This window comes from Halictus rubicundus, chromosome 13, assembly GCF_050948215.1.
Source record: "Halictus rubicundus isolate RS-2024b chromosome 13, iyHalRubi1_principal, whole genome shotgun sequence".
Lineage (NCBI taxonomy): Eukaryota > Metazoa > Arthropoda > Insecta > Hymenoptera > Halictidae > Halictus > Halictus rubicundus.
The window spans coordinates 729,233-745,033 of record NC_135161.1 but is presented as its reverse complement, the minus strand read 5'-3'; the positions used below and the strand labels follow the sequence as shown (position 1 = coordinate 745,033).

Here is a 15,801-nt window from a genome sequence, read left to right as displayed (position 1 = left end):
CAGAATCTGCAGCAATGTCGATTAAGGCTTTAAGCCTGGAGTCGGTGTTTAGATAGCGGGGGTAGTTAATGCATTCGTAGAAAGGGTTCCTATTATGATGAGTTTATCTATGGGCGATGTGAAGATGAAGTTGTTGTCAGTCGTGTTAATGTTCGTGAGGTCACAGTTGCTTCTGTCAATGATGGGTCTGTTGTCTGGCGGGATGTGCAGTTCATTCATGGTGTCCAATTTTTGTGTCTGAATATTGACTTAATTTTGGGGAAGAATTTGTCGGGGTTCCGGAAGTCAGTTTCTTTTTTTATTAAATTAGTCCAGTAATTTTCTATGGATTTTTTAAATTCCCGTTGAAGTGAAGCAGTTATGGTTTTGTGAATAGCTTTAGCATGCTTAGTTAAAGCACTATTAGCGAGGGGGTCTATTGTGTGGAGGTGATGTAGTAGTGATATAACATAGCTCTTGGATTTTTGGAGTTTGGCAATCTTGCGTATAAGGTAGCGGTCGGTATTGTTTCCGGGCTCTGACTTAGGGACGGTTTTAGAGATGGATAAAGGGATTGCTTCATTGATGGTCTGAAGGTTCGAGACAATATCAGTGTTGGATAGATTACGGTCTGCAGGAACCTTGTTAGGTAGGTTCTGGATAGGTGTTTAGTGAATTTGTCCCATTTGGTGGCCTTGAAATTAAATTTATGGTCCATAAAAGAAGGGGCTCCCAATGGGAGGGTGTCGTTATGGAGTTTGAAAGTGAACCTGCAAGGTCGCTGTCATAGGGGAGGCTCGACTTTACCAAGGACACCGTTAACTAACCTAAGTCTTGAGTCTGTGAGCCAAATATCTAGGAAAGCTTGTGCTGGTTTGTAAGAGGGGTATGCCGGGGTGGGGAGTTATACATAGCTTGTATTTAGTCATAGCACGATTCCCACTGCCTAAGATATTTACCTCTTTGGTTCTCAAACCTATCACCCCAAGCGCTTCTTCCGCCGTTAAAGTCCCCTGCAGTTATATATATAATATTTATCCTTATTAGGTAGGTCAAGCTTACTAAATAAACTATCGAGCTAAGAGATAAATAGAGATCTGTTATCGTTTTTTGCGTAAACGCTAACAAGGAACAGAGAATTATTCTTACTAGTGCGAATTTTAATAATGGTATACTCGAGAATCTCGTTAGAGGCTGAGGAAGGGTTAAAAATCTCTTCAAACTGCAGATTTCTGCGGATGAGTATGGCCCTTGTATGAAGTTTGGCCGGTCAAGTTTAACGATAGTATAATCTTTGAGGTAAATCTGTGACTAGGATTAAGTTTGGTTTCGGAGAGGAAAATAATGTCAGAATTGTTGGAGTTCCAGTCGTCGGTAATTAGCCACTATTATTATTAGGGAATTAGTCATCAAATTGCTTATTAAAAATGAAATTTAGAATAAATTCGATTTTTTCAAAGGTAGTTGCTATTTGGGAGGCTACTGTTCTAAACTGGGAGGCCATGGTAGATGATATTTTATTCTTAAAACTATTTATCCATGTGGGAGGGGGGCTAGTGGTAGTGGTGGGGTCCTCTTGAATATGGCTCTATCCGATCGGAGGTGGTGGGGCAGTCTTTCTGTTGGATACGGCTGTATTGTATGGGTTCCTGTTGGGGAGGGGGGTCCTTACGCTGCCTACCGCCTGGACGTATGAAAAGTTTTCTGTAGTTGTGGAGAGGATGAGGTTGATCTTTTGCCAGGCTGTTTTTGTTTGGTGGAGTTCTGCTCCTTCTTTTTCTTTCGAGAAGTTTTTTTTCGAAAATGTCTGGTTTACTGAGGTGTTCCCAGCGGAGTTTTTGGTATGCGATGACCTTTATCCTGAATAGCTCTGCTTTCACTCGAAACTTGTAGGAGAAAGTGGTACTTGCCCGGTTGGCTTTTTTTATATATGAATTTTGTGATGTTGAGAATGTTGATGTTCGGCAGCTTCATTTCTGAGATTTCTAGCTTCATATCTTCTGTGCTGAAGGAGCCTTTGACTCCTTTAAGGATAATTGAATTTGGTTTTAGATGTTTTGGTGTGTACGTAAAATGTTGAATTTTAGCGTCTACGAGTTTGGCGCAGATACTGTCGTGATGGTCGTTGTTGTTAACGTATATGGTGTGGTTATCGGGGTTTGTTTCTTCGATCAAGAAGGCTGTTTTTCGTATGTTAACGGAGACAATGATCTCGATGATGGTGTGTATAGTAGAATCTTTCGTATTAATGTTTGCCGTATGTTTTTTCGTTTGGTTTCTCCAGAGCTGCGGATGTTATGCTATTGTCTTCTAGTTCCACATTATTATTGTCAGAGAGTATTGGACTAGAGGGTCTTCTTAGAGAGTTCCCATCCCGCAGGTGGAGTTGGAGAGCGCTTTGGACTGGGCCCGTTCGGAGGTATGTTTCCTGATGCCGTCGCCAGGGGTGTGGTGATACGCTGCTTTCTTGTCTGGCTAAGGTTAGGTTTAGTAGAGCTGTCCACTTAGATGTTGTTTTCCTTCAGGAATTGCTTATACATCCTGTCTAATTGCAGGGACTGTAATTTCGGCGTTTTAGTGAGCCTGGGTCTTGGGTTTTCATTCGGCGGGATGCTCTTACCGTCTTCTGGGCCCGGCGATATGCCGCGCTTGAAGGTAAGGTTAGGGGCCCTCACCATTGGGTCCAAGAAACTAGCAGGGATTTCGTGCATTGTTTCAGAGCCAGAATGATGCATGAAATTAGAATCAGAGTAGGCACTGTTACAAACACCACCGCCGCGGATATACACACATAAAAAAAACAAATAATGTGCACTGAGTGTTGGGTAAAAAAATTCACCTGATGAACCGGACTCTAAAGACCATAGCCGCTGCATCAACCGGGGCCGTAAAAATACCTTCAAAATATTCGAATATATCCTGCATATAATTTTCGTTTGTTTTTTGTATTACACAAATTTATGGTATACGTGGCTAGACAAAGCTATTTTTGAGAGAATTGTTTAGTTTCAGACCCTAGCATGATTTTAATTGGAGTTAGTCACAGTCTCAATAGCTGCATACGGGTACCATAAATAAATGATGCACTAAACTCTGAAATTTGAAAAAAATGAGTATAATACTTAGGACAATATCTCATTGCTAAATTAAATTTTTAGTAGTGTCTCCTCAATTTCTAATATTAAATCTGTTTCTTTTTCGATTTTTTTCTTGTTTTTAGTTTTTTACAACCAGAGTTTGCAACGGAAAAATCTGAAAACGATTCCTAATATGTGGCTTGGTATCCGAATTGGTTGAATACTAGATTTTGCATAAGGTTATATTAATCAAACAGTAAAAATCAAGAAATCGAGATACTCTCTCTCCTAGAACTAACCTTTCCCTTTCTCCGCAGCAGTATCAGACGAATCCACCAGTTATTTCATTAGAAAGTAATATATTTTAATTCTTTAATTAAAGAGCGCCTTCTCATTTGTTTAGTACGCAAGTAAACAACATGATAGGCGTTGCATTGACATTCTATGTCTCCGCTAGGGGGCTTGCCATTCTTTTGTTAATTCTTCGCTTCGAAAGTCATCCAAGCAAAACAAAAATATTAGTTTTTTTTTAGAATTTTCAATTGAAAATAATAAAAGAAATTACGGAAAAACCTGATTTTGTTTGGTTTACGCGCACTTTTGACCTCCTTATCCGGCTATACCCTTGTAGCGGCTAGCTGGGCGCCGGAAGAGAAATCTTCAGCGCACCAGCACCAAGAAAGATTTATGTTTTGCACAGCATAAGACGCTATTTGTGAGAAAACGTCTTTAACGTTTTTGGCCACATAGCGGACAGATGTGTCCTTGTAGTTCCTAGCGACGAACTCAATAGCGCAAGTGGACGCCATAAATTTTGGGTAGTCTAAGGGTCTCCACCCTAGAGTGTCCCAGCGACGCGTGCCTGGTTTCTATCACCCGGGAAAGCTGGGCCCGTTGACGTAAGCCAGCAGTCACGTACCGCACTTGGCACGGGGCCCGGAAGACACCCCGCTGCATCACCAAAATTAGTTTTTAACAAAACGACGCACTCACCCTTCTCACGCACGAGAGGCGCGGAACGGGGGCGTGTTATGCAAAATGCACGGATTGGTGGAAGTTCCTCGCAAGGACTTCCACCAATCAGCCGACAAGCATTTTCGAGGATATAAGGCAGCAGACTACCGACGCCAGTAGTCAGTCACGAAGTCTAGTCACAGCCGATTCTCTGCCGAGTCACTTAGAGTCCAGTCCGGTCGTTGCTAAATCGCAATAACAGTTCAACCGCGAGTCGAAGTGAATCGCCTGTTTTAGTTGAACCACGCCGGACGCTCTCGCGACATCACTCCTATTGCTAAATAAACGACTCAGCCACGAACCTGATTTTGAACACTTATTCTAAGGCACCCGCCTTACATATCCCTGTTCCTTCACCCTTTTGTAGATCTTGAATGTGGCGTTCATACGCCAAACATTTGCGCTCTCCATTGTGGACTCTCCACAAGTATGGGAGCGAATATTCCTCGTTATGGTATCCGCGACTATCATTTTACTCATTACCTCGCAGAATTTTTATTTAAAAAAAGATTCGATTTCCATTAAATTATTGGCGCCTTTCTTAATATTCTGAGATCGCTGTATCTGTTAGAACAATTAAGTTCTGAATAAACTAGGAACACGTCTGTTGTATTAAAGAAGGAGTTGACGTTTGACCCACAAACCCACAAAGTTTATTGCGATTATCTCGGAAACTAAGATTGTCTTTACTTGATCGTAAATATAATAAATAAAGTCTTAACTGGCATCGTGACAACATCTATATTCTTATTGAAAACTACTATCAGTTGATAAACACGAAAATGTGGCAAATAAGATCTACAGAATTCAACAAAATTAAAGTTGAAATATCTCTTAAATCATTAATTTTTCGACACACATAGGTTAATACTTTTTTGTAAAGAATGTCGAGTTGCATCGAACAGTACATAGAAAAATATATGTTTCTATTTAATGAAAGTGAAGGCGACCTTGAAATCTCTGTAACTCTTTCAGGTACAAAAAGACTGTTACTGCCATATTGTAATCCTCTTACGTACTTTGACTTACTCTTAATACTTTTTTAACTTAACTAACTTACTCTTAATACTTTGAAAGACAGCGGACAGATAATGAAATGCTAATATGTACTGGACGACCCTGTACAATAGAAGTCAACGTTCGCGACCCGTCGCGTTTCGAACAAACACTACGTAATATTTACCATAGCCACGAAATACCGCCAGCGATAAAGATATTTTTATAATTACATCGATTTTTCATTAATAACGTGGTTGTTTAAAATCCGTGACAATCAACTCAAGATACTATGAAAATCAGCCCAAGTACGAGGTACATGTCACAAAATCATTCCTAAAAATAATTTCAATTTACTTTCAATCTTATTGATAATGTCCATAAGACTAATTTTTTAATAAAAACAGAGGGTGGTGGTTTGTATTAGACTTGTCAAAAAGACCTTTCCGGTAGCTATAACTATAGAAAAATCAAAGTAGAAAACATCATCACCAATTGTGCAGGTCAAATTTTGTAAAACTCTTGAGAATCTTCGTTGCCTTTTATTGCACACTTTCTACCGGAGAAGAGATATGTTCCTTCGAACACAAACTTGATCTTTAGAAAGAGTCAAAAATCGCTAGACGCAAGATCCAAATAAGGTGAGAACACGCCTGAAGATACGTTCACTCGTACTGTCAATGAGTAAAGCAATGAAGCAAGGCTAAGATTTATAATATTTTCGCAAGCCAAACAAACAACTTCCACAACCGTTGGTTCATTTCTCTAGTCTCATTCTTAATTTCCCAACTTTAAAGTCAGCCTTTTTCCTTTTGTGTCGCTCCGCGTATATGGCTTTCCGAAGAAAAATTGAGAAAACTTACCTTGAAAAGTAACCTTCGATCGCGTTCTTTTAGGAACGTTTTTGGCCATTTTTGAAGACGTTGCTGGAGGATGCACGTGCGTTGGCGACGAAGGCATAGAAGACCAAGTCGGTCTCGGAGTGGAAGTAGCAACTGGAACTCTCCAGGTGTCGAAGGATGCCGCCGTTGCTCGCCAGGAGTGTCTCCGCGACGGACCGCTGACAACCTCTAAACCCGGTGATGGGATCGAACTCAAGGATCCGCGATACCGCGAAGAATAGAGATCGGTGGAAAGGCGACAGTCGCAGGGACTCGGAAGTCCTGTACCCGGATTACAACGAGGCCAAAATCCTGCCGGAGAGCCCAACGATTCGCGGCGGTGCACGTCTGGCGTGCGAAGACCGCAACCACGTGAGTTAAAGCAAGTCTGAAACAGAAACATAATCACACACTATGATTTCCGTCTTGAGACATAACAGATGTTTTATTACTAGACTCCTTTATCCATTTATGTAGGAACAGGATTTTTATAGATAAAAAGTATTTGCCCTTTATTTGTAGAAGTGTCGAAAATTACAATAATATCGCGAGAGAAGAACAATAAAACGTATCCGTATTCGTGGTCCTTAAACGTAAGCCGTAAATCGTAATCGTAATCGTTAATCCTTTATCGTAAGCCATGAGTTGTAATCGTTCTAATCGTTAATCGCGTTCTCGTGATACTATCGTTGATCGCGTTTTCGTGGTACTGTCGTTTTTCGCGTTTCCGTGGTTCCGACCGTATCGTCGCGTTTTTCCAAAAGACGTCCGGCATTCGACGATCGGGCGCGCGACGCTTGTTTATGACGCGAGGGCAACGACCCGGTCAGCTGATGGCCTTCACAGCTGATGCGATCATTCCCACATTTATGACAAACACGAGTAGGTGCAATTTCAAACAGTGAAAGGATTAAAAGACTTGAACAGTCTTACATAATGCATATATTCCTTTCACTACACTAGAATTATTAGTGAAAAATATAAATTTCTGTATAGCTCTTGTGTCTTGTGATTGGAGCACAAACTTTTTATATTACATAAAGATCCGAAGTCTATTTATGACACAAGTTAGCAGCCCGGAACCAGGTTTACAATACCTTACCGGGCCCATCATGTGAAAATACGCAAGCAACGCGAGAGGCCGGCGAAGGTTTATGACCCTAGTAATATGGTTTCAATTTGTTAGTTAGGTACGCGGATGAGCCGAATGCGAAATTGGGGAGCCGCTAGGATTATAGACGTCGAGGCCGAACCTGATGCGAAATCAGGGAGCCTCTAGAAATTGAGTCAATCGCAGACGAACACGGTGCGAAACCGAGGAGCTGCTAGGAGATTGTGTAACAGCGCGGACGAACACAATGCAAAATTGGGGAGCCGCTGGGAGATTGGATAACTCACAGACGATCCTGATGCGAAATCAGGGAGCTGTAAGATGCGGACGAACCCAATACGAAACTGGGGAGCCGCTCAGACGGTATAGGTTTCGTGGATGAACCCAATGCGAAATTGGGGAGCCACTAGGTTGGAGAAATCTTTGTTGGACTACGGTATGTTGCGATATACCTGATGCGAAATCAGAAAGCCGCTGGGATAGTTAGTAGGCCTCGTAACTTGTATAATTTAATTGATGCAATCCGAGCGGTAAGATTGTATCGTGTGGGAACGTTCAATTATTAGATTAGGATATTGAACAATAATTAAGGGTTTATAGATTGCACGATATACCAAACAACACGTACATTTTCTGATTTGAATGTTGTGACATAAATGTTGGTGTTGCGATTGAATTGAATATAAGTATACAACAAAAGTATTGCTATCTAAGGTGCACGGTGTTGACGCACTATGGAGGTGGTCGGCGACTACCACCGCGACAAAGAAGTCGTGTTTACCGGCCAGTACGGGATCGTGCACACGAGGGAGGTACACCGCGGTGTTCCGCAGGGGTCGGTCCTCGGGCCACTCCTGTGGAACCTGGCATTTGACGCGGTGCTGCGGGTTGTCCTCCCCTCAGATACGGGTGTCATCTGCTATGCGGATGACACTCTGGTTTACGCCGGGGGGGGGGGATTGGAGGAGGACCAAGCACCTGGCAGAGGCTGCCCTGGACTGCGTGGTCGGGCGAATCCGGAGGATGGGGCTCACTGTGGCCGCCGCAAATACCGAGGCGATATGGATTTATGGTTCGTCTCCGTCGTGGCGGCCGCCCCGTGGTCAGGTCCTTCGGATTTGCGTCGTCGATACCTCCGTCGAAATCAGGCCTAGAATGATATACCTGGGCCTGGTCATAGATGGCCGCTGGCGCTTCGTGGAGCACTTCGAGCTTCTCGCCCCCCCCCCCCCCCAACCGTAAGAGAAGACGGTGGTCGCCCTTGCGCGGCTGCTGCCCAATGTCGGGGGGCCTCGGTTGAAAGTCCGCTGCCTCTATATGGAGGTGGTGCCGTCCATAGCCCTTCATGCGGCCCCTGTGTGGCACCGCTCGCTCGGGGCTAGCCGGCGCAGCCAAGCACTCTTGGAAAGAGTGGCGGGTCTCCTCGCCGTGCTTCCTACATTCCATTTGGTGGCGGCGGAGCGGGCTTGTTCCGCCGCCAGCCGGCGATGGATCTCACATGCTGGAAGGAGGAAGAGCTCGAGGCTCGAATACGCCAGTTCCCCCCCCCCCTCCCCCGGGCGAGGCCCACCCCTTCGGCGGCGGAAGTGGTGGCGAGGCCACCCCTGTCCCCGTCGATATAGTGGCTCACCCTCGGGAGGACGCATCCCCCCACAACAGGGATTATTGGAGAAATTGGCCCAGATTATTGACGAGAGACGGGCCCAATTTACCGTGAGATGGAGTCACTGCGGGCCGCGGTATACTGCGTGACCACGCCCACTTCCGCGCGTGCGACCAGGCCGATAGCAAACATCCCCACTCTTCGCCCCACCTCTACGGGAGGAAAGGGACAGACGGAGAAGAAAAAGGCCGTCGTTATGAAGGCGGCCACTCTTCCTGCCCCCCCCCCCTCCCAGAGGGCACACAAGACTTCTGCGGCCACGCCCACACTCTCACCCCTCAAACGACCAACTGGCCCCCTGTTCCGTCGAGGAGGTCTGGACTGAGGTGGTGGGTCGGAGGACCAAGAGGGTGGCAGCCAAGAAGGCGGCTCGTCCCCATCGCCTTCCCCAACGTCAGGTCCAGAAGCGTAAACAAAGGAGGCTGGTGGGAGACAGCCGGCCCCCAAGATGGACTTCCCCCCACCACCCCGAAACCGTCAGCGGTGTCGCTGACGATACCTGAGGGGTGCAAAGAAACCATGGAGGAGCCGTGGGGTGGCCGAAATGCGCATAAACAGGGCGTTTAACGGAGGCCTTCTCCTGAAAATCCTCGGTCCGGCAGGACCGGCGAATGTCGACTCCCTCGTGGGTAAGATGCGCGAGGTACTCGTGGCTATGGCAGTGGCCGTGTCGAGACCAGTCAAGAAGGCAGAGCTCCGCCTTCGGGGCCTCGACGACAGCGTCACCCCCCAACAAATAGCGGCTGCGGTGGTTGCGGTTACCGGATGCTCTGCCCAGGCGATTAAAGCCCAATGCATATCTCAGAGGCCAGCAAGCCTGATGGTTTTTTCCCAGTTTATACGAATTTTCGGGGCCGGGACATCTACTTGAGAGTGTTCTAGAAGCTCGGAACAAAGGCACAGCGTATCGTCTGCTACTAGAACCCGACAGGTTCGCAGGCCAATGCTACAGCCTGTCAGGCTCCTGACGTGGCGGCACGAAGGCAGAATGAACATGCTGTATTTATTTAAGAAGCTAACAACCAGAACTTTTCAAAGTTCCTCGTGGTAATAGGTGGAGAATACGCTGTTAAGGAATTTAAACGTTATAACAAAAAAAAAAAATAACAATTTATTACTACGCTAACAAACCTATCCCCACCTCAGCCGTACCTGTAGGGCCAATGATTTGACGTCGAACGTCACACGCTACATAGTATGTGTGACCGCTGTATCCAATATTTCGAATACAGCCAAAAATGCGTGTAAAACGAGGCCTGCCTCTTCCACTCTGAACCAATCGGCCACGCATTCGTATCTAGATAGGTCACCGCAGTCTTGCCGGGGAACCAGAAGGTTCCGAAGAATCTCAGCTTCGCATCAATACAATGTCACCACTTCGAATCCATACGAAATGGCGTCTTGCCATCCTCTACAATCGGGTAGTAGTGGGCGGTAACAGTTTAATATCTTAGCCAACTGCTATAACCCACAGCTTACGTCGAATATCATGGAATTAATCACACGGGAATTTCTTGGTAAAAATAGTATCTATTGTTATGTTTTCCGAGTACAAGTGCGATATTATGATTTAGTATGAAGAAGTCAATTTCAGCACGTGCGGACCGTGTGTTTTCCTTCGTGTTTTCGTCGGACGGTGGTCATAAAGTAATTAAAACTCGTCATAGAAACTAATTTTTACGCTAGCCTCACTTTTAGAGTTGACCAAGGTCTGACCTTGCTCGTCATAAAATTGATGGGCTTGGGATAACCGAACGGTACAACACTTTCTACCTGCATTATCGCCGTGCGTACCATACCTAAGTAGGTAATTTTGCTTGTAAAACAAAAACACATGTTGCTATTGAGTTGTAGCGGCACACGGTTGGCGACCGTAATAACCATTAGGACGGTCCGCTTGCAGACGTCAAGGATTAGGCCATAAAACCGTCCCTGGCATCTGCAAAGTCAAAAATGACTTTACGTCTTTATTAGATTTACGTGCGCAACAAAAGAAGCATCGCCAGAAGCTGCGCCAGCCGTGCACCGCTACGGGACCGCCTGGCCACGCGGCCAGAGCGATCAAGGAAAGTCCCAAAATGTTTATAGTCGCCTCACTGTGCGACAGGGATTTCCTTTCCCCCTGCTGAACAGGCGGAAGTGATAAAAATAAAACTACCACTCCGACGGCCTCAAAGTAGCAGGCTCCACCCCTATACAAAAATATAAATAGTGACCACCCGAGACAGCGGGTTAGATTATGTAAACGCGCCGTAAAAAACCAAACACGTGTCCTTTCATTTACGGTCCGAGTCAGTTACAATTGGTGACCCCGACGTGATCGACAGTGAACGGTGAACGAATTCTCGTATAGTTTGGTGAAAGTATCAGATAATCGGACAAGTGTAACATTAATCCCGCGCAGTGCAAATAACAACAGTCAACCGTCGCTTATCTTTGTTCCTCTCCTTATCTTCGTCCGAACCACATTAACAACTATATCGATAAACAACAGTGACATCACTCCTAGCGCTTCAACAGAGATCAATAAGATGGGAACACGCATACCACCTTTTTGGTACACCAATCCGGCACTGTGGTTTATCCAAGTAGAAGGACAATTCGCGCTACACGGTATCACAGTCGACAGCACGAAATACCATTACGTCATCGCAAACTTGGACTGCAAGTGTATGAAGGAGGTGGAAGACGTAATAAGAAACCCCCCAGACACTGAAAAATACGAGGCTATCAAAGAAAAATTAATCCAACGCATGTCAACATCAGAGGAACAACGGATGCAGCAACTTTTGGAACGCGAGGAAATCGGTGACAGGACACCATCCCAATTCCTTCGGTACATCAAAAGTTTAGTAGGCGGGTCGGTTAGCGATAAGTTCTTGCAAACTCTTTTCATCAACCGATTGTCAACATCGATGCGGCTCATCCTTGCAACACAAGCGGACGCGCCTTTAGAAAAAATGGATGAACTAGCGGACAAAATAAGGGAACTTAACCCTTCGGGACAGTGTGCTGCAGTGGCTTCCACCGATACCAGATTTGACGCCCTATGCGAGCAGATGGCACGACTGACGCAGCAGGTAGCAGAATGAACAAAACATGTGTAGCGGCCATCGGCACGTACATTTAGCAACATTTGGCGTGCAAATGGTCGAGCGAGTTTATGGAACCCGCTGTCCCACAGCTGTTTTTGAGAAAGCCGTTAGTCGTCTTAGCAGTTTTTGTTATGGCACGTATTGGCCATTAGATTTTTACCATCGGCCTCAACAGCTCGTACGGGTATCATAAACCTTGAGTTTCCGAAGGGACCCGGAAGCTAGGCAAGTAGGCGACAGCCGGCCGGGTCATGCACCGCGGGCACGTCGGAAATCCCGCTGCATTACCGAAATTAAGGGGTCGCCCCCGCGTTTAGAGAGACCGCGTCAAGGTCGCAAGGAGTCCCCGAAGAAGTACCTGATTGGCTAAAGAGGCTAATTCAGCCCCGGCCAATCAGGACGATTCGAGGAATAGTTAAAAAGCCTCGTAAGCTTAGAGTTAGAGAGTTAGATACGATTAGACCAGAGAGTCAAGCGGAGACTCTGAGTCGCGTCGAGTCGCACCATACCACAGCGTTGTAAACTCGGAGAAATAAACTATCCTGCCTAGATCGAGCACGTTGGGGAGATTTAGTTTACCGTAACCCAACACCCTTACATTGGTTACACCGACGTTCTAGGAACGAGTTTTTTTTTAGTGCGAGTTCGCGTTGTGCAAACGTGTTGAAAGTGCACAAGTGTCGTGAAAAGTCAAGTCATGTTTCAACCAGCTGGTTCCGCGACAGGAGATGTACCCGCAGCGGCCACCGAGGTGCATCGAGTGGCAATTCGCGTGTCGCCTTTTGGTCGGAACAGCCATTGATCTGGTTTAGCCAGATCGAGGCATAGTTCATCCTGAACGGAATCACAGCCGACGCGACGAAGTTTTATTACGTCATGTCGCAGCTAGGCGCCAAATACGCGATAGAGGTTCAGGATATTTTCACGAATCCGCCGGATAAGGACAAATACGAAACGCTGAAAAATCAGCTAATCCACCGGTTGACGGCTTCCCAAGGCAATAGGATCCGGCAGCTGCTAGAACAGGAAGAAATCGGAGACCGATCCCCCTCGCAGTTCTTACGGCACATGAGGCGCCTAGCAGGAACCGCTGTGTCGGATGAATTTCTGCGCACACTATGGGCAGGTAGATTGCCGAACATGACGCGGGTGATCGTGACGACACAGACGGACCTACCGCTAGACAAGTTAGCGGAAATCGCGGATCAGATTCCCGCAGAAGGAGCTGGCCAGCCGCAGATATCAAGCATCGCGACGGACCGTGGTACTGAGATGCTGCTCCAACGCTTAGAACAGTTGGAAGCGCGCATCGCGGAATTGTCCGTTTCGCGCCCTAGACAGCGTAGTGGATCGCGGTTCCGGCGCAGATCGCGGTCACGCAGCAAAAGTAGGGAGCAGCAGCCGTCATCGCAAGGAAAAGTATGCTGGTACCACCAGGTATTCAAGGAGCGGTCGACGAAATGCCGTCCACCATGCAGCCATGAGTCGTCGGAAAATGGACCAAACCGGCGCTGAACGCGGCAAGCAGTGACGACCCCAGAACCAGCCGCCTTTTCGTTACCGATGACGTAACGAAAGAGGAGTACTTGATCGACACCGGTGCAGACCTTTGCATATACCCACGTACACACGTTAAAGGCACACTGGAGAAGACGTCGTACGAGATGTATGCGGCAAATGGTTCAACGATCTGTACGTACGGAGTACGTACAATCAACGTAAACCTGCGGCTTCGACGAGCGCTCCAGTGGAGGTTTGTCATCGCAGAAGTCGACAAGGCCATCATTGAAGCAGACTTTCTGAGCCACTATGAATTTCTCGTGGACCTGCGGAACCGTTGCCTCCTGGACCAAACTACGTCGCTGTTTTCCATCGGCAGGATCGCTGGAAGTGAGGTCGGGCAATCAAGACCATCGTGGGAAATTCGCCGTATCACCAGATCTTGGCGCAGTTTCCTGACATCACACGACCCACATCGATCTCGCGCAAGGTAAAACACGACGTAGTCCATTATATTACCACGACTTCCGGACCCCAAGTTTTTGTAAAACGCGTAGGCTTTCCGCTGATGTGTATCAGGTCACGCAAACAGAATTTGAAGAGCTGTTAAGCCAGGGCCACATCCGTCCGTCCAAGAGCCAGTGGGCTTCGGCCCTAAATATGGTGCCTAAGAAGGATAATGGATGGCGACCCTGCGGCGACTACAGAACTCTTAACGCGCGCACGATCTCGGACCGTTACCCGATTCCCCATATAGACGATTTTTCGCGTCTTCTAGCCGGGAAAACGATCTTTTCTACATTAGATCTCGTGAGAGCGTATCACCAGATCCCGGTAAACACGGACGATATCCCGAAAACCGCGATAACCACCCCGTTCGGATTGTTTGAATACACCGTAATGCCATTCGGACTGAGAAATGCTGCACAAACGTTTCAGCGTTTTATAAACACTGTTGTAAGAGGCCTTGACTTCTGTTACGTTTATCTCGATGAAATTTTAGTGGCATCAAGAGACGAAACAGAACACAAGGACCATATAAAGCAGATTTTCTCACGTCTGAACCAATACGGTATTGTAATCAATCCAAGCAAGTGTGTTTTCGCCGCGGCTGAGGTAAAATTTCTCGGGTATATCGTGAACAAGGAAGGCACTAGACCGTTAGCCGATAAAGTTAAAGCAACCATAGACTTCCCGAGACCTTGCCGAGGCGGCGGGACGCCTCGCCGAGGTTCCACCCTTTCATGTGATGGCGGCGGAGTGGGTGAAGCAATACCACATCGCCCGCTCCTTCCGCCGTCCGCCGGGGGTGCATCTCACGCGCGGGGAGGACGAGGAGCTCGAAGCTCAGAATCGCCAGGCCCAGACGGACATGTTTGCGGAGTGGAGGGTGCTTTTGGCGCTCTACACACGTCCGATTGTCCGGGCCCCCTGCCCATATTTGATATATGGTGCAGGAGGCGGGGAAGGTTGACCTTCCGGCCATGGTTGCTTCGGAGAAGGCCGCCCTGGACTGCGTGGTCGGGCGAATCCGGAGAATGGGGTTGACCGTGGCCGCCACAAAAACCGAGGCGATTTGGTTATATTCGCCTCGGATGTGGCGGCTACCCCGTGGTCAAGATCTCCGGATTCGCGTCGCTGAAACCTCCGTCGCGATCGGGCCCAGGATGAGGTACCTGGGCCTGGTCATAGACGGCCGCTGGCGATTCGATGGACACTTCGAGCTCCTCGCCCCCCGACTAGAGAGGACGGCAGCCGCATTGGCGCGGCTGCTGCCGAATGTCGGGGGGCCGGATTTGAAAGTACGCCGCCTCTATACGGAGGTGGTGCGGTCTATAGCCCTGTATGGGGCCCCCGTATGGCACCGCTCGCTCGAGGCCAGCACGCCCAGCCGCAAACTCTTGGAAAGAGTGCGGCGGCGGCTGGCCTTGCGGGTCATACGGGGGTACCGCACCATCTCCACCGAGGCGGCGGGACTCCTCGCCGTGATTCCACCCTTCACTGTGGTGGCGGCGGTGCGAGCGAAGTTATACCGGATCGCCCGCTCCTTCCGCCGCCCGCCGGGGGTGGAACTCACGCGCGAGGAGGAGTTGGAGCTCGAGGGCCAGAATCGCCAGGCCCGGACGGAAGCTTTTTCGGAGTGGAGGGCGCTGTTGGCCATCCGGGCCATCCTGCCCATATTTTATATATGGTGCAGGAGGCGGGGAAGGTTGACCTTCCGCCTCACGCAGGTGCTCTCCGGCCATGGTTGCTTCGGAGAGTACCTGCACAGAATGGGGCGGGAGCCGACTGCGCAGTGCCACCACTGCGGCGAAGATGTAGACACGGCGCGGCATACCCTGGAGGAGTGCCCTGCTTGGGCCGGGCCGCGCCGTGTCCTGAGAGCCGCGGTGGAAGGGTGGGACCTCTCGCTGTCGACAAGATGGGGCGGGCCCCTCCGCCCGGGGTCTTGTAGCGTAGGCAATGAGGGGGGGGCAAACCCCCT

General features: G+C 48.0%; 2 protein-coding genes across 3 annotated transcripts in view; one reads left to right on the top strand and one right to left on the bottom strand.

Moving 5' to 3' along the window:
• The window catches only part of LOC143360360 (uncharacterized), a 277,601-nt gene that overhangs the window by 123,982 nt on the left and 137,818 nt on the right, over window positions 1–15,801 (bottom strand). For both annotated transcript variants that reach the window (XM_076799127.1, XM_076799128.1), the window contains exon 5: window positions 5,930–6,335. In XM_076799127.1, the coding sequence (XP_076655242.1) occupies window positions 5,930–6,335 (406 nt within the window). The remainder of the gene's footprint in view (window positions 1–5,929; window positions 6,336–15,801) is intronic.
• On the top strand, window positions 12,693–13,331 carry LOC143360301 (uncharacterized). Its single transcript, XM_076799018.1, has one exon. It carries the CDS (start codon window positions 12,693–12,695, stop codon window positions 13,329–13,331), a length of 639 nt encoding a protein of 212 aa, XP_076655133.1.